General features: G+C 44.0%; 1 protein-coding gene across 4 annotated transcripts in view; it reads left to right on the forward strand.

Annotated features, from left to right (window-relative positions):
- Window positions 1–23,219, forward strand: part of nid2a (nidogen 2a (osteonidogen)) — a 173,045-nt gene that overhangs the window by 129,212 nt on the left and 20,614 nt on the right. For 3 of the 4 annotated variants that reach the window (XM_041214945.1, XM_041214948.1, XM_041214947.1), the window contains 5 exons: window positions 2,027–2,272; window positions 6,907–7,152; window positions 10,263–10,508; window positions 11,839–12,084; window positions 13,622–13,867. In XM_041214945.1, coding sequence (XP_041070879.1) covers window positions 2,027–2,272; window positions 6,907–7,152; window positions 10,263–10,508; window positions 11,839–12,084; window positions 13,622–13,867 — 1,230 coding nt within the window. The remainder of the gene's footprint in view (window positions 1–2,026; window positions 2,273–6,906; window positions 7,153–10,262; window positions 10,509–11,838; window positions 12,085–13,621; window positions 13,868–23,219) is intronic. The other variant, XM_041214949.1, reaches the window with a different exon arrangement.

Here is a 23,219-nt window from a genome sequence, read left to right on the forward strand (position 1 = left end):
TGTACAAGATTATGGCAGATTTGGATACATAGATAAGGAAACACTATTCCCATTAGCTGATGATACAAGGATTAGGGGACACAGGTTTAAGGCTTTGGGCAAAAGGTGCAGGAGAAATATGAGGAGGAACATTTTTACACAGTGAGTGGCAATGACCTGGAACTCACTGCTCATGGAAACAATCAATTATTACAAAAGGAAATTTGATGGGCTCTTGAAGGAAATAAACTTGTAGGGCGACGGGGATCGAATGGGGAAGCAGACTGACTGGATTGTTCCAAGGAGAGCCTGCATGAGCTCAGTGGGCAACAATGGCCTCCTTCTGTGCTGTAAATGACTCTATTGCTCCATCACTGTAAATAACTCTAATTTGAAGCTTGCAGAAACACCTGGGTGTAATTCACAGAAGCTGGTTATCATGGAAATAGCTGATTCGGTCACCTGTTATTTCCTGTGTGTACGTAGTGCCTATCACTATTGTTTGGTATTGTGCTGTAAGTGTGACAGGAACAAAAGGTCTGAACACATTCATTTCTATCCAAAAAGTCTGATTATCCTTCCTGATTATTCCCCCCATCCGTCCCAACATTCTCTTTGGTTGTCTCCCAGCTCACATTACCCTCATACTCCTTCATGTCGACTGATCTCCCTTTTCTACTGCTGTGCCTCTGGCTTCCTTGTTCTCACCAAATTAATTCACCATTTACTCAAATTTTGCAGATTAGTATATCTTCACTCTAAGATTCAGAAGTAGATGTAATACACAATATATGTACGAATAAAGGTTAAATAAAAATAATCAGAAAAGTAACAGATGAATGCAAAATCATTTTATTTTTAAAATAAAATTTTAATTGCTCACTAAAACCATTGTAAACACATAAGAAATAGGAGCAGGGTTAGGCCGAATGGCTCCTTGAGCCTGTTTGGCCATTCAATAAGATCAAGACTTAACATCTAAATTAATTCAATTTTCCTGCCTTTTCCCCACATCCCTTGATTCCATTAGTGCCTAAAAATCTACAGATTTCAGTCTTGAAATGCCCATTAAATGTGTACCCATGGTGCTCTGGGGAAGAGAATTCCAAAGGTTAACAATTCACTGAGTGAAGAGAGTTCTTCTCACCTCAGTCCTAAATGGCCAATCCCTTATCCTGTTGCTAGCACCCCAAATTCTAGACAGACCAGCCACTCACATCTACCTGTGAAGCCTTTATGAATGTTCTATGGTTCAATGAGATCACCTATTATTGTTCTAAACGCCAAAGCATTTGTGCCCATTCTGCTCAATCTCTTCTCAAATGACTTCTTCCCAGGAATCAATCTAGTAAACCTTCATTGCACCGACCCTGAGGCAAATGAATCTTTCATGGGGAAAGAGAGTAAAACTCCAAGTAGTACTGTCGTCCCATCAATGTCCTCTATAAACAACATTTCCTTCCTCTTGTACTCCAACCACCTTGCAATAAAGGGGAACATTCTATTGGCCTCCCAATTGTGTGCTGTACGTGCACACTAATGTCCTGTGTTTCATGTACAAGGGCTTCTAAATCTCTTTGCACAAAATCATCTGACGTCAATGTTCTTCCCTATTAAATTCCAGTAAATTAATCATACACAATTACATTTCTACCAAAGAAAATTGTTTTCTGTTACAATCCAGGAAGAATATTTCTGTGAGAATATTGCTGATATCACAGTTCCTCACAACAATACTCATAAAAGGACATATATCAAATTACAGATACAGAAATCTGGGGTAGGGTCTGCAATAAACATATTAACACTCATTGCAAACCTGAATTCTGCTGTGTACAGATGGTTCCCTGGTGGTGTTAGAAATGGAAATAATTTGAAATGCTGATTAAGACAATCAGGCGTGAAATATGTTAACATGTATTGGCTTAGATATAATTTGTTTCCTATAAATAGACTGGTGACACCAGGAGTGCAGAAGAAATGATGTTACATGACAGTTTGAGACATTTGTGCATTGTTTTGTATTTGTTTCTGTCTGTTTAATTAGAACACATTGAACGTCCAAAGACTGCTTGTGAACAGAACCGAGAGAGACTGCAAACAGAGCTGAGGCTGCGTGGATCTCAAGCTCTTGTTGGGCACCATGTCCCTGAGTGTGATGGAGAAGGGAACTTCAGACCACTGCAATGTCACGGCAGTACAGGCTACTGCTGGTGTATGGATGAAAGGGGGCAGGAAATTCCTGGGACTAGGACACCACCTGGAACTGGTCGACTACAGTGTGGACAGCCAGGTCAGTCAGTATTTTAGTTAAGCAAAATGATCGACCTTTTAGTAAAGAATGAGTTCAAAGAGTCTTTAATTTGTTTTTGAGGGTAGGAAGTGTCTCCAGCTGCTTCAGGAGAGAGCTGCGTCACGAGGCGACCATGTTCCAGACTTTGATCAGGTCCTGGTAAAAGACGTCCAACACCTGCAAGGAGCCACGAAGGCCCCTCAGCTCTATAAACAGGAGCTGCACATTGTAATCCAGGCCGTGCACCTGGCAGAAGAAATATGTTGCCAGGGCGCACCATCTCGGATGGGGCTCAACGTAAAGGTATCGTTGCAGGGCCTGAGGGTGGCAAGTCACCACCAGGATGCAAAGGAACACCAGCGCCTGACCGCCCTCCCTAAGCGGGAGACCCAGAACCTCAGCAGCGACCCAGTGCAACCTTTCGTCCCAGAAGAAGTCGACGAGCATTCTCTGGATTTTCGTGACAAAGTCCGGGGGAGGGGTCAAAGTGACCAGCCGGTACCACAGCATGGCGGCAATCAGCTGGTTTATGACCAGAACTCGACCACGGGTTAAGAAGATGTAGTTGCACAGCCAGGGCATGGGTGTCAATCACTTGTACATGATGTTCACTATTGTCGATGAACTCCCAAGAACGTCTCCCTGCCTATGGTTCCTTGTTCTGATTAGTAGTGCTCGTGTCACTCAGATGTGAAATCTTTCTGCACAAGATCAAGGCAGGTGTCTCAGTCCAAGGCCTCTTCCCTTTTACTCTGTGCAGCCTTCAGACCGAAGTGATGTCCGGCCTCACACGCCCTGGAAACATTACTGATGCCTGCACCTCGATGGTGCTTGTCATTGCTGCCAGAATGTAGTGGGCAGGTACCACAGAGTTCTCTCATTCTCTCTGTGTGCTCTCAGCACCTTTAAGGTGGGGCTGGCCCCTATCTCTTCAGCATCCCCGACCAGTGACACTGAGCTCCTAAAGGGGTCAGGTGCTGAAGGAAGATAAAGGATCAGGTGCTTTTCAAGTTTCATGGCTGCATCTCCATGATATGACCCTGATCACAGAGAGCAAGTGAGCTGCCCTCGGCCAGACAGGAGTCAGACATGCTCAGAGGTTGTGTGAAGATCTATGGAGTGTCCTCATGGCATGTCGTCATTATCTTCCTGGATTTGAGTGACTATTAGGTCCTCCACTGCATCTCCATGACAGGAGCATTATCACAGGGGGTATATGCATTGCCATAAGCCAGACTGGAGACAAACTTTCACTGATGCAATGTGAGGATCTATGGTGTCTCCTCACTGCATGTCGTCATCATCCTCCATAAATCTAGCAGCTATGACGGCCTCCTGAGTGTGCCTACCACATCTGGCCAGTCCGAGGGCTTCACCCCCATCATCATCGCCTTTGAGGACCTCCTCACCCTCAGCCCATCGGCATCCTCCTCATCGGAAGAGACCCCCAGCTCCTGCATCTCCTCCTCAGCCAGCTCTTCTCCCTGTTGCAGCGCCAGGTTGTAAAGGGTGTAGCAGATGTAAACAATGCGTGACACCCTCTGTGGACTGTTTTACAGGGCTCCAGCAGACTGGTCTAGGCACCAGAACCTCATTTTCAACATCCCGATGGTTTGTTCCACCAAGTTGAGTTGCAGCATGAGCCTTGTTATTTCTTCGCCCTGCTGCAGTCTGAGGCCGCAGCACAGGTGTCATCAGCCAGGTCCTCTGCAGGTAGCCAACGCTGCAGCATCTGTGGACCCTGGAAGACTCCAGGGATCTGTGACCGACTGAGAATGTCGAAGTCGTGGACACTTCCTGGAAACTGTGTGCAGACCTGCAGGATGTGTTTGTGGTGGTAGCAAGCTAGCTGGAAAAGTGAGATTGTTCTGGGAGCAGAGGAAATTAAGAGGAGATTTGTTAGAGGTGTACAAGATTATGGCAGGTTTGGATACGTAGAGAAGGGAAAATTGTTCCCATTAGGTAATGATTCAAGGACTCGGGGACACAGATTTAAGGTTTTGGGCAAAAAGTGCAGGAGAAATCTGAGGAGGAATGTTTTTACACAGTGAGTGGCAATGACCTGGAACTCGCTGCCTACGAGGATGGTGGAAATGGAAACAACCAATGATTTCAAATGGAAATTGGATGGGCCCTTGAAACAAAAAAAATGTGCAGAGTTATGGGGTCAAACTGGAGAGTGGGACTGATTGGGTTGCTCCAAGGAGAGACTGCATGAACTCGATAGACCGAAAGGCCTTCTTCTATGCTGTAAATGACTCTAATTTGAAGCTTGCAGAAACACCTGGGTGTAATTCACAGAAGCTGGTTATCATGGAAATAGCTGATTCGGTCACCTGTTATTTCCTGTGTGTACGTAGTGCCTATCACTATTGTTTGGTATTGTGCTGTAAGTGTGACAGGAACAAAAGGTCTGACCACATCCATTTCTATCCAAAAAGTCTGATTATCTTTCCTGATTATTACCCCCCATCCGTCCCAACATTCTCTTTGGTTGTCTCCCAGCTCACATTACCCTCATACTCCTTCATGTCAACTGATCTCCCTTTTCTACTGCTGTGCCTCTGGCTTCCTTGTTCTCACCAAATTAATTCACCCTTTATTTCCAGACTAGTATATCTTCACTCTAAAGCCTCGATTTCCCGGTCGGTAAGTGGGGGCGGGGCCCACTCGCCGACACGTAAAATAATGCGGGATGACCTCGGGCGGGCGGAACTCCCTAAGTCACCCTGCCCTGTTTCAATTTTCAATATTCATGCGCAAAAGAGTGCACCCTCGGCTCAGGGAATCTTCCCCCGCCCGCATAGAGAGCACGTAGCGCTTCGTTACAGAAGTCACGGTGGGCGGGCCTTAATTGGCCCACCCACGTAAAATGGCGGCGTGCCCCCGATCAGGGGAGCTGATCAGAGGCGCACCCGCTCCTGAACTCTCCCCCCACCCCCGATTTTGGGAAAATTCTGCTCTAAGATTCAGAAGTAGATGTAATACACAATATATATATATGAATAAAGTATTAAATAAAAATAATCAGAAAAGTAACAGATGAATGCAAAAACAGAAATCAAACATTTTTTAGCTAAAATTTTAACTACTTACTAAAACCATTGTAAACACATAAGAAATAGGAGCAGGATTAGGCCAAATGGCTCCTCAAGCCTGTTTGGCCATTCAATAAGATCAAAGCTGAACTTCTAAATTAACTTCCTTTTTCCCACATCCCTTGATTCCATTAGTGCCTAAAAATCTACAGATTTCAGTCTTGAAATACCCATTAAATGTGTACCCATAGTGCTCTGGGGAAGAGAATTCCAAAGATTAACAATTCACTCAGTGAAGAGAGTTCTCCTCATCTCAGTCCTAAATGGCCAATCCTTTATCCTGTTGCTAGGACCCAAAGTCCTAGACTCACCGAGCATAGGAAAGAGCTTCTCACATCTACCTAAAGCCATTAAGAATTTTGTATGGTTCAATGAGATCATACCTTATTATTCTAAACCTCAAAGCAATTAGGTCCATTTTACTCCATCTCTTCTCAAAGGACAGCCCTCTTTTCCCAGGAATCATTCTAATGAACCTCCATTTTACCACCTTCAAGGCAAGTATATACTTCGTGGGTAAGGTGAGTAAAGCCTTACCCAATACTTCAACTGTCGTGAGTAGGCACTATGTAAATACAGGAGATAACAGATGACTATATCAGCTGATCTCATGATAACCAGCTTCTATAAATTTCACCCACATGTTTCTCCAAGCTCCAAGTTATGCTCCCAAAAAAAAAAACAAACTGTCTTTGAACTCTGATTTTTCAACTGTGGTCTCACCAATGTCCTACTCAAGCATTATTTCCTAACTCTAATACAGCAACCCCTTTGCAATAAAGGCAAAGCATTCTATACAATAACGTCCTGTGTTTCATGCACCAGGACTTCCAAATCTCGTTGCATAAAACCACCTGACATTAACTTTCTTCCCTATTACATTCCAGTAAATTAATCATACGCAATTACATTCTATCAAAGAAAATTATTTCCAATTACACTCCACGAAGAATAATTTTGTGAGTGCTGTTATAACAGTTCCTCATAATAATGCTAACAAGAGATCATTTTTCCAATGACAGATAAAAATCCAGGTAGTGTCTGCAATAAACTTTATATCATCCATTGATAATCAGATTTGTATTGTTTACTGTTGTAACTCTGGTGGTGATAATGGTGGAAATCAATTGAGAAAATGAGTTAAAAACAAAAAAACTGCGGATGCTGGAAATCCAAAACAAAAACAGAATTACCTGGAAAAACTCAGCAGGTCTGGCAGCATCAGCGGAGAAGAAAAGAGTTGACGTTTCGAGTCCTCATGACCCTTCGACCCTTCGTCGAAGGGTCATGAGGACTCGAAACGTCAACTCTTTTCTTCTCCGCCGATGCTGCCAGACTTGCTGAGTTTTTCCAGGTAATTCAGTTTTTGTTTGAGAAAATGAGTATCGGTTATATTGCACGTTAAAATGTGTTGGCTTAACTATGAATTTTTTTCTATAATGCAGCTGCTGACAATAGACAAGAAATCAATGGTACATGACCCAATTTGAGTGACTTATCTTCTTGTTTCATAAAAGTTTCTTTTTGTTTGTTTAGAACCCATTGAACGACCAAAGACTGCTTGTGAACAGCACCGAGAGAGACTGCAAACAGAGCTGAGGCTGCGTGGATCTCAACCTCTTGTTGGAGCCTATATCCCTGAATGTGATGAAGGTGGGAACTTCAGGCCTCTGCAATGTCATGGCAGTACAGGCTACTGCTGGTGTGTGGATGAAAGGGGACAGGAAATTTCTGGGACTAGGACACCACCTGGAACTGGTCGACCACAGTGTGGACAGTCAGGTCAGTCAGTATTTTAATTAATGATCAGTGTTGTTGTAAAAAATGAGGAGTTCAGAGTTTACTTTTTTTGTGAGTCTAACTTGGAGCTTGGAGAAACATGTACAAGGACTGCTAAATCCTTCTGCATACAAAGTCATCTGACATCAAATTTTTCTCCCCTATTCTATTCCAGTAAAATAGATCCTATACCAGCACTTTTACTAAACAAACTTCTTTTCCAATCATACTCCAGCAAGTTTAATCCTGCAAGATAATTGCTGCTATAATAATGCTCAAAAATGAACATGCACCAAATAGATACAAAAATCTAGGGTTGTGTCTGCAATAAACTATACAACATTGATGGAAAATCCGACTTCTGCAGTGTGTAATGGTGCTGATAGAGGTTGTGGGGGGACGGGGCGGATTTTAGGAACCCCACAAGAGAGGGGAAACATGCTGACTGAATTAGGCAGGATGCAAAATTTCGATATCCTGACGGCAGGTTGAGATGCTGAGATAAGGTCAGCAGTATGTTCGCAGGGTGTCGAGCCTCACACCTGCCTGTGGCAGCTTCACACTTGTCACACATTTGCATGGCATGAATACTCATTAGCGTGACATTTGTTTTAATTACGCCCTACCTTCAAGATAAAGTCAACGGCGCACGAGAATCTCATGCCACCTGATTCACATTTGTTTAAAGATGGCGATTCGGCTTTGTGCAATCGTGTGTGGTCAGTGATTTTCCTTGTTGAACTCTATGGCACAAAGGGAGGGAATCAGGAGAATTGTAGCTTTCATGGAGACTCAGGATGGGCAAGGGTGAGGCAGTGATGAGGGGGGTGGCGTGGAGTGGGCTTGGGGTCAGGAAGGAGATAAGAGGGATCCAGGATTGGACAGAAGGTAGGGTCAGGGGATTTGAGGAATGGAAGAGGGATCCAATGGGGGACAGAGGGCAGGGTTAGGGACACGGAAGAGTGAATTAGGGGGGCTTGATGTTCCGGGTATGGTGGCAAGTTTGGTGGGAACAGCCAGTCAAGGTAAGAAAATGAGGGGCCTAAATGGCGGAGTCAGTACTGTCCAAATGTGTGTCCATCTCAGCGAGTTGGCAGGCCGAGTCCTTACAGGGCTTCCTGGTCACCTACAACCTTTCAATTATTCCCACTGAGAGTGATCTCAGACAATGTCTTTTACAATGTGTAGAAGGGAGGGCCAGCTGAGCCTGCAAGTTGAGCCGTGTCCCACAGAGTGACGAGTACAACATTGGATAATAACATGAACATTCAATAAAGAGTGAACAAAATTAAAAACAACATTGTTTCTTCTGAAATAAAGGAAATGCGCCTGTAACCATCAAGGTGTGCCAACTATGAAGCATGCCAATCCATTTTACCCTCTGACTAAGCTAGTCTCAACAAATAACAATAATGAACACATGAATAAAGTGAAACCAATGTAATGTGAAATATTTGCTATTGAAATTTAAATTTGAAAGTACCTGTGCCACCTTTGTGCTCTTAATAAGTCTTATGGTAATGGCAATGGAATTGGCAGGAAAGTTGTGACTGTGATGCAGAGCCTCACTGTTTGAGCAGGAGACTCTTTTGTAGCCTGCCTCTAGCTGCTGCATTGTCAGCTAACAGTGGGTGTTACCACTGAAAATCTTCCCACACCGCGTGGTCACATGAGTCTCCATGCATGCCAGCAGTACTTTAAATTTCAATTGCAATCACATGGGAAATGGGGAGAAAGCATGAGAACAGAAGTAGTGCCCACTTCCAGTTACATCATCGGGGACAACATGCTGTTGATAGATGCACCCCTCATTTGTTAGGAATGTGAGGTTTTATAAGATGATTATGTTTTGGACTGTTTCTTTAATTCAAGGTAAAATGGAGCAGTATAGAGAGTCATGTGAGCTGGTAAGGCGTCTATTTGACAACAGGTCTGTATGGCTTCGTTACCATGGTGTGTAAGGGCCCAGGCCAGAGGCTGTTGAAATGCATTTCAACCAGAAAACTGAGAGCAACTAGACTGACTAGGAACAGACTTTCTGCCTCTGAGCTTTTTGGACAGAAAGATAGAGGGAAAGAGAGGTCTCACAGAGACAAAGGGCTGCAGCTGGTGTGGGCAGCAGAGAGGAGAAAGCTGCTGATCCTCGGTGAGCTACCAGGCTGAACGTGGGAGGAAGGGTGGTCTCTGATTGAAAAGGTGCCTCCTGTGTCAATCTAACGACTCTGGAAAATTTTCCCTGGTGAGACCAGGAGGAGAAATCATTGGAGTAGACACTATTGCTGGTACTCGGTTTGGGAATTCCCCGAAAACTGAGAGAAGAGCCTTTTGATAGTCAGGGCACGTTCTGACTCGGAGAAGCAGGGAAATGTGAACCCATTGGAAGCTGGGAGTAACTGTTGACTGTTTCTTATAAAGACTGAAATTCTGTGGAAAGTGTGCTGTAATGTATACATATGTGACGTTGGATTATTGTTGCATTAAGACATTAACGAGGGTTATCTTTAATGTAGTTAAGAGTATGAGTTGTCTACTGGGTATTATTTAGTTAAAGTTGCTTTTAGTTTGTTGTTACAGTAAAAGTCTTAAGCCTTGAAATCTTGTCATGCAATTCCTTTCTGTTGGTCCCTGGGAATTCAGTCTTGTTTTGAGTTATTTGTGCCTATGGGGATCATAACAAGTTTTAACAAAAATCTATGGCTAACTCAGCAATAAACTGTAGAACACTAATTGAAAATACTAAATTCTTATGGGTACAAGTGTGTCTCTGGTGATGGTAGAATTGAGATCAATTTGAGGTGAGAAATTAAACATATGAGCAAAGTTAAATCTCTTACTTTTGAAATGTAAAATGCCTTAGGTATATTTTCTTTCATTTAAATCGACCAGTAACAACAAGCAGGATACGAGAAAAGAGGGCCAGAATTTTCCAGCCCCCCACAGCGCGTTCCCCCTTGGTGGGGCCAGCAAGCCATCGAAATATCTGTTCATATCCGTGGGACCGGAAGATCCCGCTGGTGTGAGGGACAGGAAAATACCAGCCGAAGTTACAACCTGAGAGATTTGTACTTTTATTTTATAATAGTTCCAAAACCATTCTCTTTTTGTTTGATTAGCAACCAATGAAAGACCAAAGACTGTTTGTGAACAGCACCGAGAGAGACTGGAAGCAGAGCTGAGGCCACATGGATCTGAACCTATTGTAGGACTCTATATCCCTGAGTGTGATGAAGAAGGGAACTTTAGGCCTCTGCAATGTCACAGCAGCACAGGCTACTGCTGGTGTGTGGATGAAAGGGGACAGGAAATTTCTGGGACTAGGACACCACCTGGAACTGGTCAACCTCGCTGTGGACTGCCAGGTCAGTCAGTATTTTAATTTGTTAGGAATGTGAGGTTTTATAAGACGATTACATTTTGGACTGTTTCTTTAATTCAAGGTAAAATGGAGCAGTAGAGAGAGTCATGTGATCTGGTAAGGCATCTATTTGACAACAGGCCTGTATGGCTTGGTTACCATGGGGTGTAAGGGCCCAGGCCAGAGGCTGTTGAAATGCATTTCAACCTGAAAACAAAACTGAGAGCAACTAGACTGACTAGGAACAGACTTTCAGCCTCTGAGCATTTTGGACTGAAAGAGAGAGGGAAAGAGAGGTCTCACAGAGACAAAGGGCTGCAGCTGGTGTGGGCAGCAGAGAGGAGAAAGCTGTTGATCCTCGGTGAGCTACCAGGCTGAACGTGGGAGGAAGGGTGGTCTCTGATTGAAAAGGTGCTTCCTGTGTCAATCTAACGACTCTGGAAGATTTTCCCTGGTGAGACCAGGAGGAGAAATCATTGGAGTAGACATTATTGCTGGTACTCGGTTTGGGAATTGCCCGAAAACTGAGGGAAGGGCCTTTTGACAGTCAGAGCACAATCTGACTCAGAGAGGTGGGGAAACGTGAACCCATTGGAAGCTGGGAGTAACTGTTGACTGTATCTTATAAAGAGTGTAATTCTGTGGAATGTGTGCTGTATTATAATTATATATTTACATGCAGCTTTGGCTTACTGTTGCATTAAGACATTAACGAGGGTTATCTTTCTGTCGTTTAGATAATGAGTTGTCCATTGGATATTATTTAGTTAAAGTTGCTTTTAGTTTGTTGTTACAGTAAAAGTCTTAAGCCTTGAAATCTTGTCATGCAATTCCTTTCCGTTGGTCCCTGGGAATTCAATCTTGTTTTGAGTTATTTGTGCCTTTGGGGATCATAACAAGTTTTAACAAAAATCTATGGCTAACTCAGCAATAAACTGTAAAACACTAATTGAAAATACTAAATTCTTATGGGTACAAGTGTATCTCTGGTGATGGTAGAATTGAGATCAATTTAAGGTGAGAAATTAAACATATGAGCAAAGTTAAATCTCTTACTTTGAAATGTAAAATGCCTTAGGTATATTTTCTTTCATTTAAATTGACCAGTAACAACAAGCAGCATACGAGAAAAGAGGGCCAGAATTTTCCAGCCCCCCACAGCGGGTTCCCCCTTGGTGGGGCCGGCAAGCCATCGAAATGTCTGTTCATATCCGTGGGACCGGAAGATCCTGCTGGCGTGAGGGACAGGAAAATACCAGCCGAAGTTACAACCTGAGAGATTTGTACTTTTATTTTATAATAGTTCCAAAACCATTCTCTTTTTGTTTGATTAGCAACCAATGAAAGACCAAAGACTGTTTGTGAACAGCACCGAGAGAGACTGCAAGCAGAGCTGAACCTGCATGGATCTGAACCTCTTGTTGGACTTCATATCCCTGAATGTGATGAAAGTGGGAACTTCAGGCCTCTGCAGTGTCACAGCGGTTCAGGCTACTGCTGGTGTGTGGATGAAAGGGGACAGGAAATTTCTGGGACTAGGACACCACCTGGAACTGGTCAACCTCGCTGTGGACTGCCAGGTCAGTCAGTATTTTAATGAAGCAAAATCACCATATTTGTAGCAAAAATTGAAAAAAGAGACTTGCTTTTCTATTGCAACTTTTCTGATCTGAGGATTTCAAAGTGCTTTACAATATAATGAAGCACATTTAACGCGTAGTCACTGTTATAATGTAGGAAACGCAGTAGCTAATTTGCACAGAGCCAGATTCTGCCAACAGCAATGTAATAGTACCTAAATAATCTGTTTTAGGCAATGGTCAAGGGATAAGTATTGGCCAGAACTCCCATTCCATTCTTCAAGATAGTCCCTTGGGATCTTTTGCATCTACCCAGAGGGAAGATGAGACCCTGGTTTAGCATCTTATCTGAAAGACAGCACCTTCGACTTTTAAGTGCTCCCTTAGAACTCTACTGAAGTGTTTGCCTTGATCTTGTTTCTGGAGTGTGGCTTGATGCCACAACCTTCCCACTCAGAGGCAAAAGTGCTATCACTGAACCATTGAACACATAATTATGATGCAACTAGGGAGTTGCTTGAAAATTTCAGGGAAGCTAAATTAATTAAGCATTCATTATACCTGTGGCTGTTGAGCGCCTGTTACTATCATTTGGAGCAGCTGTGACATGGAAGTGGATTGAACATTTTCCGGCCGGATTTCAGCCTGCTCACCTACATTGGATGGGAGACAAGTAGAGAGTGTCCAGCAACACCTCCCTCATGGAAGCGGTCGGAATTCTGAACCATTTTCATGGTTGGGCTTATTAACATTCTGTCGGCAAGTTACTTGACTGGTTGGGTGTAGGATACACATGTTGCCCAACTGGTGTAAGCAATTTAAGTGGGGGGAGGGGATGGCTTTTCCAGGGAACGGCATTGTTGGGGGTGGGGAGGATGGGAAAGATGTGGAGTTGATTTTATGGGGTAAGTGTGAAAATTCCTTAATACTTCCCCTGGCCGCACAAAATCATTTTAAAACAGCATTTAAGGAACAAGCATATGTTCCACCTTCATTAAACCATTCAGGAACTGATTTAAAAGCTAGGTCAAAAATAGATTTCTCTGGTGGGTGAAAATGTTTGTCAGATATAATTGAAATTAAACTTTGCAATTGTAAAATTGTATTAAATTATACATTTGCATATTTTTAATTGGTACCTGTATATAAGTATGTTCGTATTGAATGACTAAATATAATATGATTTTCCTATCTGTTAAAAACATTGAGCCTTTCATTCTGATTTTAAATAAACTTATTGACAGATTGGATTTTGTGTTACTTTGACATAAAATTTCAATAAAAGTGATTGAGAACAATCATTACAGACAGTAAATGAGAGAGAGCATTTAAAGAGATCTCAGTTGATTTGGTGAATGTAGCCATTTTACGCTCATGCAAGCTTTATCGTGGAACAGATGTTGCATTTTCTGTTTTTGTGAAGTAATTCGTGGAATGGAAAGATAACAAAAATTACACTAAATGCTCAAACATTGCCCTTTATATTTTTACCTGTGTGGTATTTTGAAATCTGGATTCTTTCTTTTCACTTGATTAGCACGAACTGAATATCCAAAAACTGCTTGTGTGGAGCAGCGAGATCAAATACAAGCAGAGCTCAATATGCATAGCGCTCGACCTGCTTTCGGAGTACATATTCCTCAGTGTGATGCAGAAGGGAATTTCAGGCATCTGCAGTGCCACAGCAGTACAGGCCACTGTTGGTGTGTGGATGAATTAGGCCAGGAAATTTCTGGAACCAGGACACTCCCTGGAAACGATCAACCACAGTGTGGGCTGCAAGGTCAGTCAATATACAGTCTTATTTTTGAAAGTACTGTAATGATGTCTGTCTGAGTGTATGTAATTGGTTTCATACTGACTCCACCACTACTTCATGTCATTTGGCATCAAAGGGAATGGTATGGAACAAGTAACCTTTAAACTTGTATAAGGACTTAAGTTCCTTTAAAACAACAATATCTAGCCTGTTGAATAGCCAACTGGCTCCTAATATTGCTGGCACAAGCAACATTGCAAACTTCTTATATGACTGAATAAGGCTGCTTCTGAAGTTAGCTGGATTTTCCGACACACTTGGCCAACCTGGAGGAGGTGCTAAGAAGGTTCATGGAAGCTGGCTTTTGGGAAAAATGTACATGTCAGGCACCAGAAGTTACTTACCTGGGTCACAGGGTGGATGTCATGGGATTGCATCCGGTAGAAGAGAAAATTCAGGCAATAAAAGACGCACCCTCAACATCCAATGTTACCGAACTCAAGTCCTTCCTGGGTATGATCAACTAATATAGCCGCTTCTTCTCTAACTTATCAACTGTGTTGGCGCTATTACACTAGTTAAAAAAGAATCACCGTTGGTCATGGAATTCACAACAGGAAGAAACTATTGTGAAAATTAAGAAACTGTTGCATTCATCGTGTTTATTGTTACATTACGACCCATCACAGAGTTAATATGTGATGCCTCTCCTTCTGGTGTAAGAGCAGTGTTATCACATAGACTGGAAAATGAATCAGAAAGACCCATTGGCTATGTCTCCAGAACCCTCTCCACGGCCGAGAATGGTCATTCCCAGCTAGAAAAGGAAGGTTTATCGGTGGCATTCGGAGTGAAGAAATTCCACCAGTACCTGGATGGATGACATTTGACCATTGTGTCGAACCATAAACCATTAATGGCTTTACTCAGTGAGGATAAGGCCATTCCGCCAGTGGCCTCAGCAAAAGTTCAACATTGGGTTCTGATATTATCTGTGTATGTGTATACCTTTATGCACTGGCCCTAGCTTACACGTTGCTAATGCGGATGCAATCAGTCATCTACCATTACCAGAAAGCATTGTACATGCTCCTATTCCACAAAAATTGGTGTTATTACAAAATTTCCTGGATTCTTCAACTGTGTGCCTGAAGCAAATTATAAATTGGACGAAGAGAGATCCAATGTTGTCAAAAGTCAGAGACTTTGTTTTGTAAGGATGGTCAAATTCGCCCGTATCTGAAGATTTGAGACCATTCCAAGCCAGAAACAGAGTTAAGCTGTCAAGGTGGAATTTTGTTGTGGAGATCGAGTTGTTGCCCCATCACAAGGCAGAGAACCACTTTTGACAGAGCTTCACATCATGCTTCCAGTCATATCAAAGATGAAAATGCTTGCACGAAGCTATGTCTGGTGGCCAGGCATAGACAGTGACATTGAAAGCATAGTCAAGTACTGTCTCCATTATCAGCAACAGCAGAAGTTTCCTGTTTCAGCTCCACTATATCTGTGGGAGTGGCTTAGTGGACCCTGGGTTAGACGGAATATTGATTACATAGGACTATTCTTAGGTACCATGTTTTTATTGACCGTGATGCACAATCTAAATGGATGGATATATATGAAGTAAAATCACCAACATTGAGCGCTACTGTCAGGAAGCTACGTCACTGTTTTAGCATACATGGTGTACCTGAAATTGTCGTTTCTAATAACGGCACAGCCTTTACCAACGCAGAGTTTCAGAAATTCATGAATCTGAATGGAGTCAGACATATTAAAACAGCTCCTTACCATCTCTCATTAAATTATTTAGCCAGGAGGGCTGTGCAAACTTTCAAGTCAGGTACGAAAAGGTTATGAGAAGGTACGCTAGAATCTCAGCTTTCCCACTTTCTTCTCAGTTATCATACATTTCCACATTCAACTACAGGCTCAACACCATCTGAATTATTGCTGAAATGCTGCCAACATACACGGTTAAGTCTGGTGTTTCCAAATTTAGAGGGGAAGGTGCAGCAGACTCAGAGCTATCAAAAATTGCATCATGATATGCAAAGCAAAACTCACACATTTGGTGCCGGTGACACAGTATTCATGCAAAATTTTAGAAGTGGACCTTATTGGGTTCCTGGGACCGTTATCTTAGAGACTGGTCTATTATATTTCCAAGTACTGGTGAAAGATAGAATCGTTTGTAAGCACGTGGATCATATTTGTGTTAGAGAGACATTCTAACACCCAATTATTCTGCGTGTGATTAACATTGAAACATCAATTCCTGAGGTGACAGATTGACCTAGGATAGACATGCTTGATGTCTCTGTAGATTTGCCAAACCCAAAACTGCCACCTTCTAATGATGTGCCTCATGCTGCAGTTCTAGATCCTGTTGAGGAACCTCAAGCTGTAGAGCTATGCTGCTCTAGCGGTATAAGGAGAGCACCTCAGAGACTTGATCGTTAATTACCTGATGTTATACGTGTATATTGTTGGATATTCAATGTTTCCCTGTAAATAAAAATTGTAAAAAAAAGCCAAGTGGGGAGGAAATGTAACATTGGGTATAGCCCCTCCTGCTGTCTATCAGGGGTCACGTGATATCCTGGTATGCTCCAGCCAATGAGCCCTAAGCATGGGCAATCCTGGGGTTGGGGCTTCCTGACGAGTCCTGATCGAGCATGTAGCGCATGAAAAGCTCTCTGTAATAATATTTACCTGTTTCTTGTTGAAACCTGTCCACTCTGTCAAGTCATTTCACCTTTTCAAAGAATGCATTACAGCTCTCCATCATGTGATTTCACCTTCCTACACCACACTTTAAATGTAAGAAGTTGTAAGAGGGGATTTTCCACTTGGGCGCCAAACAGGCATGATGTTGGCAGTACCCATCCAAAGTGGCATCCAGGAGGCCCGTTCCATTAATGTTTTTCCATGGCAAGCAATGGATGGCAAATGGATGCAGTGTTGCAACTCACTGCTTTCCTGAGATAGAAGATCAGCTGGTGGTCATATGTACCAGGATTAAGCCTGTTGGGAGGAGCACATGCTGGGGGTGGTGGTGGTAACAAGACCAGAACACAATAAGCTGGAAAATCTTTGCAAGGCCTTGAGGAGTATTTGAAAATCTCTTAATTTTAAAAAAAGCAAACAACATTGCTTTTGTGGTCATCCTCCAGCAGTCTCTTTAAGTACTGTCTGATGGTTGCTCAAACCTTGGAGACAGTGGGACTGGCATGCATAAGTAATGGGGTAGAACTCCCAAATCTATGGCTGAATTTTATGTGCCTCTCAGCAGGCATGTTTCCCACGGGTGTTGGGGGGGGTGGGGGTGGGGGGGTGGTGGCACATAAAATGGGGTTGGCACCCATTCCACCACCTTCCCAGCCACCCCCGAGCCGGCCCCCATAATACGGCAGCACACCCACCATATCTAAATGAACAGTTAAGAGTCAAGTAGGCTTGTTATCAAGCCAATTGACCCTGATAATACACTGCCCACACCATAAAACATTTGGCATGGGCAGCAGGGCATGAGCGGGAAGCCTGATTTTAAACCTAAATGTTTAAAGGGCGGGAAGGAAGGGGGGTCATTCTGTGGGGGCTGCCCTTTGCCGATCGCGGAGCAGCCCCCTTTAAGGTTGAACCCCCCCAACTTCCTTCCTATCTGCTCCCTCCCTCCGCCCCCCTCCTCACCTCCCCAACTGCTCCTCTGCCTAATCTACCCAAACACTCCCAGCCCAAGATCCCGGACTTACCTGCTCCAGGGATCCAAGGCCTTGATGTCCTCACTTCACCAGCAGTCCCAGCAGTGGCCACTGATGCCTTCCTGGTGTTGCCGGGACTGTGGAGCTGCCGGCCAGTTAGCCCTTTTTAGTCAACCCTGTAGTGCTTTAGGGCTGCGGGGGAGGTTGGCATGGAGCATGTTGGCTCTACGCCGGCATGTTTTCCAGGGAGTCATACAGTCTGCCTCCCCCCCCACCCCCTGTATTATTCAGCATCCACAACCTCTTTGATGTCAAGGGTTTACAGACTAAGATAAGGCAAAAAAAGGAAGCTCTCATTGTTCATGGATGTGGGCGTGCGGATGTCACTGGCTAGGCCAGCATTTGTGGTCTATGCCTAATTGCCCTTAGGAGGTGGTGGTGAGCTGCCTTCTTGAACCGCTGCTGTCCATGTGGTGTAGGTACATCTACAGTGCTGTTAGGAAGGGAGTTCCAGGATTTTGACCCATTGACAGCGAAGGAACAGCGATATAATTCCAAGTCAGGATGGTGAGTGGCTTGAATGGGAACTTGCAGGTGGTGGTGTTCCCATTTGTCTGCTGCCCTTTTCCTTCTAGAGGTTGTGGGTTTGGAAGGTGCTGTCTAAGGAGCCTTGGTGAATTCCTGCAGTGCATCTTGGTGGTACACACTGCTGCTACTGTTTGTCAAAGTGGCTGGGACATTTAAACCTATCGGTTTATGTTACACTAGTGCCATAAAAGGGGGTGTGGCTTTGTCCCCCATCCCCCACAACAACCCTGCACTGCACTGAAGGCCTCCAGGAGCAGCTACACTGCACGTTTCTCAGCAGGCCTGGGTCGAGGGTCCGGGTGAGAAGTGTGCAGCTCCAGACTTAGGTAAGTAAAAAGGAGTGGAGTAGCAATCCAATTCCAGTGGGTTTCCACCCCATGGAAGATTTGAGCCATTCTCTCGGGCTCTGTGTCACTGGGTATTCCCATAAAGCAAGCCCAGTGGCACTACAATCTTGGGGGTACCATTACTGCCATGTCTCTAGTAACGTGATCATGTGAGTTCGAAGTTGTAACAATAAGACCTTCTTATAGTGTGTACTGGATACTGTGATCTATTACATGCTCCATATTCTCTCTTCTTTATTCTTGAGGCAGACAGATAAACATTCTACAGAGATAAGGCCAATGGTAAATCGCCAAACCTGTTTATTTTACATGATAAGCCTGACTGAAGAGAATTTTTCACCTTGGTGGGGTGGTTGGGGGGATACGGTGGTGGTTGGGCGTGAAAGGAAAAAGAGCCAAATGAAATACTAAGTGTAAGAGAAATAGTTAATCCGGAGAATTGTTGTAAATTAAACCATGACTGCAAGAGAAGGGGTCATATGTATAAAATTATTTTTAAAAAAAGTAAGTTCAGAAAACATTCCTTCACACTGATTAATATCTGGGACTGTCTTCTGAGTAGAGTAATTGAGCCAAAACCCTGGGAGAATTCAACCGGCAGCTGGATGCTCTGATGGGAACACTATAGGTTTCTATTGAAAAATGAATTAGATGAGCCAAACATCTTAATCATCTTTGTGAACTTCCTTGTACAGGTGGTCACTGGTGAGCCTATCAGCAGCAAACGCAGGAAAGAAACAGTCTCGAATTGGATGAGTAGCTCTCCATGCAGAACCTGCCATTGAATCTCACCTGTTTGACTGGAATTTTGAAAACTGGCTCCAGGGGCCACATAGAGAAGCTTCGCAGCCACATCTGGCCCACGGGCCGCATGTTGGACAAGCCTGATTTACACTATGTACACATGATGAGCTACAAAGTAGGCATGTCGCTTCTCAATGTTGCCTGCTCTATCTGCTGTACAGAGTCTCTTGCACATGACTGCTAATGTCAGTTACCTCGTGGTCTACATCATTTATTACCATAACTATCCCATTTACCCATTACACAACCCCCGACCAAGTACACTATCAATTTCTTTAATACAATGTTAACTATTTTTGAAACTATTTACATTGCATTTACTTTAAACTACTTACACTGCATTGGCTCTACCATCTCCACCTCGCAAAATCCACCAGTCAGCGGTGAAGTCTTTGTGGTGCCTTCACTATGCTCCTGGACCGCGTGGTTGTGGCTGCTACATGGGGCAGGTGGTCTTGAATTGGATCCTCGGGTGGGTCAGCATCATGCAAGCAGCTCAAAGTACCTTTGGGATCTCCATTCCACATCATGTGGTAATCAAAGACCTGTGCTCTTGTGGGCACCAATGAAATCAGGGCTCTCCTCTTGCATCGGAATGTACCAGATGGTGTTTGGGCCAGGTGTGACCGTGGGTGCTCCATTCTTTGAAGGACCACCCCTTCTGATTTACAATCCCAAATCCAAACCCTCTGGCCCACCATTAGGGGCTCTAGGGTTTTGGCCCTATGTCTGGAGTTGTGCCAACATTGTTGCTTCTCATGGAGGCCAGCCTCCCTGTTTCTCACCTTCTTGTGGTCAGCAAGGGTAACGTTAGGTTGGATATTCCTTGGCAGCAAGGGAATTTGTGTCTTCAGACATCGGCCCATGAGCAGTTCTGCTGGTGAGATACCATTAAATAAAGGTGTAGCTTGATAGTGCAGCAGAGCTGAATGTCAGTCCAAATGCTTGGTCATCAGGGTCTTGATGGTCCTCACCGCTCTTTCAGTCTCTCCATTAGCTTGTGGCTGGAGAGGAAAACTGGTGACATGGGTGATCCCATTGTCATTGGCAAATTTTCGAAAGTATTCACTGCCAAATTGTGCTCCGTTATGTGAGAAAATTTCATCTGGAAGTCCTTGTGTAGAACATGGTCTGAAGCACCCTCAGCCATAGTGGTGTGGAGTCTGGCCACTCCCAACCACCTGGAATAGTAACCCAGCGAGTTACATCTTGCCTGACAATCAAAGAGGTCGAGTCCCATTTCTGCCAAGGTCTCTCTGGGAAGCGGGATGGTAATAGTGGCTCTGTGGGTATCTGACTGCTAATTTTGCAGGTCTGGCAGGAGGGAACAAAATCTTGGACATCCTATGTAATGCTTGGCTGCCACACAGATTGCAGTGTGCATACTGTGCACTTTGCAGCCCCCAGGTGGCCCCCATGGACCCTAGGAAGGATCTCTTCCCACATCAACTTAGGAATGACCAGGTGGTGATAAAAAATCAAGAGTTCATCCACTATGGCTAAGTGTCTGTGTTGTTGGTGGCATTTACAGAGGAGCTGGTCAGCAGCATTATATTTGGAACAACTTTTCCGGCAGAGCTCTTGTACTTGGACATATTCCACGCCCTCTTTCTGTGCTCTTCCTTTATCTTGCAGCTTTCTGGCAGAGATTGGCAAGAAGTTCGTTATGGTCAAAGAGAATGTTTCCACCATGGAAATAAGGATGAGGTCCTGGGTAATAGCTTGGTCCATTGTAGCTCTGGAGAGAGCGTCAGCCATGGTGTGCAACTTTCCTGGAACATACACATCAACCCATCAACCGAAGCTTGGACATTGAATTCACAGGGGCGTTTTGATGACCTCTGTGGAATTCAAGAGGGTAATTAGTGGTTTATGGTCAGTCATAATGTGAGAAGGTAAGTCCATCAGGTAGTCAGAGAACCTGTCCACTGCCTTTGTGATTGCCAGTGCTTCCTTTTCTGTGGAGGCATGGTATTGCTCTGTTTCTGTCAATGCCCTGGAGGCTTCATGTTGTCATTCTTCTGGACTTGAATGAGTACAGCTCCAAGGCCTGTTGAAGATGCATCAGCTGCCACCACTATGGGCAATGGTGGATCATAATGTGCCAGCACATCTGAAGAGACCAGCCTTTCCCTGATACATTGAAATGCTTTAGTTTGCTCAATGCTCCAGAACCACTGTTGGCCTTTTTGTAGGAGATCTCTTAAAAGTTCCATAATGGTGGCTAGATTTGGAATAACTTTGCCAACCCGATTGACCATTCTGAAGAACCTCTGGACAACAGTAATGCATTTGGTTGGGGGAGGTTGCTGATGGCTTTCGTTTTTTGAGGGCCTACCATGATACCCTATCTTTGAATGATATGCCCCAGTAATTTGATGTTGGTTTTGGTGAATTCACACTTCTCATTTAAAGTGAGACCTGCCTCTTGTAGGACTTTGAGAATCTCCCGATCCCTGTAGTCCTGCTCCTCTCTTGTGGATCCATGGATAAGGACATCAACCATGTGACAATTGACTCCTTGTTTACCCTCTAAGATCCTGGACAGGTTGCGCTGGAATATCTCCAGAGAGGATGAAATACTGAAGAGAAGGTGATTAAAACAAAAGTGTCTAAACACCGTGATAAAAGGTTGTTAACAGTCTGGACTCCTGGTCAAGGAATATCTGCCAAAACCCACTATTAGCATCAAGTTTGGTGAAGAGGACACTGTTGGCAAGCGTTGCCAGGCTGTTGTCCTCCAATGCCATTTGGTGGATTTTCCTCCAGAGTGCTTTGTTTAGTTGCGGGAGGTCAACACACAGTCCGAACTGACCATTTGGTTTGGGGACTACTCCCAGCTCTGAACACCACTGGGTTGGCTCTGTGACATGTGATATGACACCCCTGTACAGTATGTGGTCAAGCTCCTCTTTGCCTTCCAGCAACAGAGGATGTGGTACACTCCTGGGGGTAAATAGGCACACCAGCATGGCATCTGGAAGCAGTGTAAAAAGGTATTCATTTTTTAGCTTACTAAGTCCCTGGAAGAGCTGTGGGAATTCTTGGCAGAGTTCAGACCTGATGTCTGGTTGAAGGACTTCATCTACTTTTTGTAGGATGTCCAGTTGCATGCATGCAATCCTGCTGAATAAAGAGATACCTTGAATACGCAGAATATAGAGAGCCTCTGTGATCTGTCGCCCCTTGTGGCAAGAGTATCTGACCTTTCATCTGCAGATTCATTCCCCATGGACCTTGAAGTTTGATGTTTGATGGCTGGACATGAACTGCATTGAGCCATGCTAAATGATCAGCCAATATGGAAATACCAGCACCAATATCAAGCTTAAAGTGGGTTTTAAACCCTTTAACTTCCAAAGTGACAGACCTTGATTAGGTCCTGTACTTCTGCAAGGAAATCGGAGATGACATTTGTTTATTTGTGATCCAAGTTCTGGGTGACCTGTAAGCTTTATTTGTTCAGTTGTTTTGTTCCCTTAGTAATGATTTTAAATGTACAGAATTGCTGGAAGCGTCCTATCCTTCCACATCAGAAACATTCTGTGCTCTGCTGGGCTAGCTTGCCATCTGTGCTGCTTCTTTGTTCTGCAGCATAAGCACTTCAATTGGCTGCTGTAGAGTTTCCCACTCTTTTGGCCAATTTAGCGGGCTTTTGCGTGGATGAGGCTACCACCTTGGGGCCTAAACTATGAGTGGCAACCTCTGATGCCTCAGTGTGTCAGCAGGTGAGAGGCCGATTTTGCTTCCTATTCTGGTTGAAATGTGCTCATCCAACAACAAGTTTTCATTTCTGAATAAAAAACACATTGAAGGCTTTTAAAACAAATTCAAAGTCTGCGGAAGTCTCTTTTAACCCCCTGTCTGAGAAGGATCTCATTGGTGATGGGCCCCACGACATTGAGGAATGAACTAACCTAGTGCTTCTGC

The sequence above is a fragment of the Carcharodon carcharias genome, chromosome 20, assembly GCF_017639515.1.
Source record: "Carcharodon carcharias isolate sCarCar2 chromosome 20, sCarCar2.pri, whole genome shotgun sequence".
Taxonomy (NCBI): Eukaryota; Metazoa; Chordata; class Chondrichthyes; order Lamniformes; family Lamnidae; genus Carcharodon; species Carcharodon carcharias.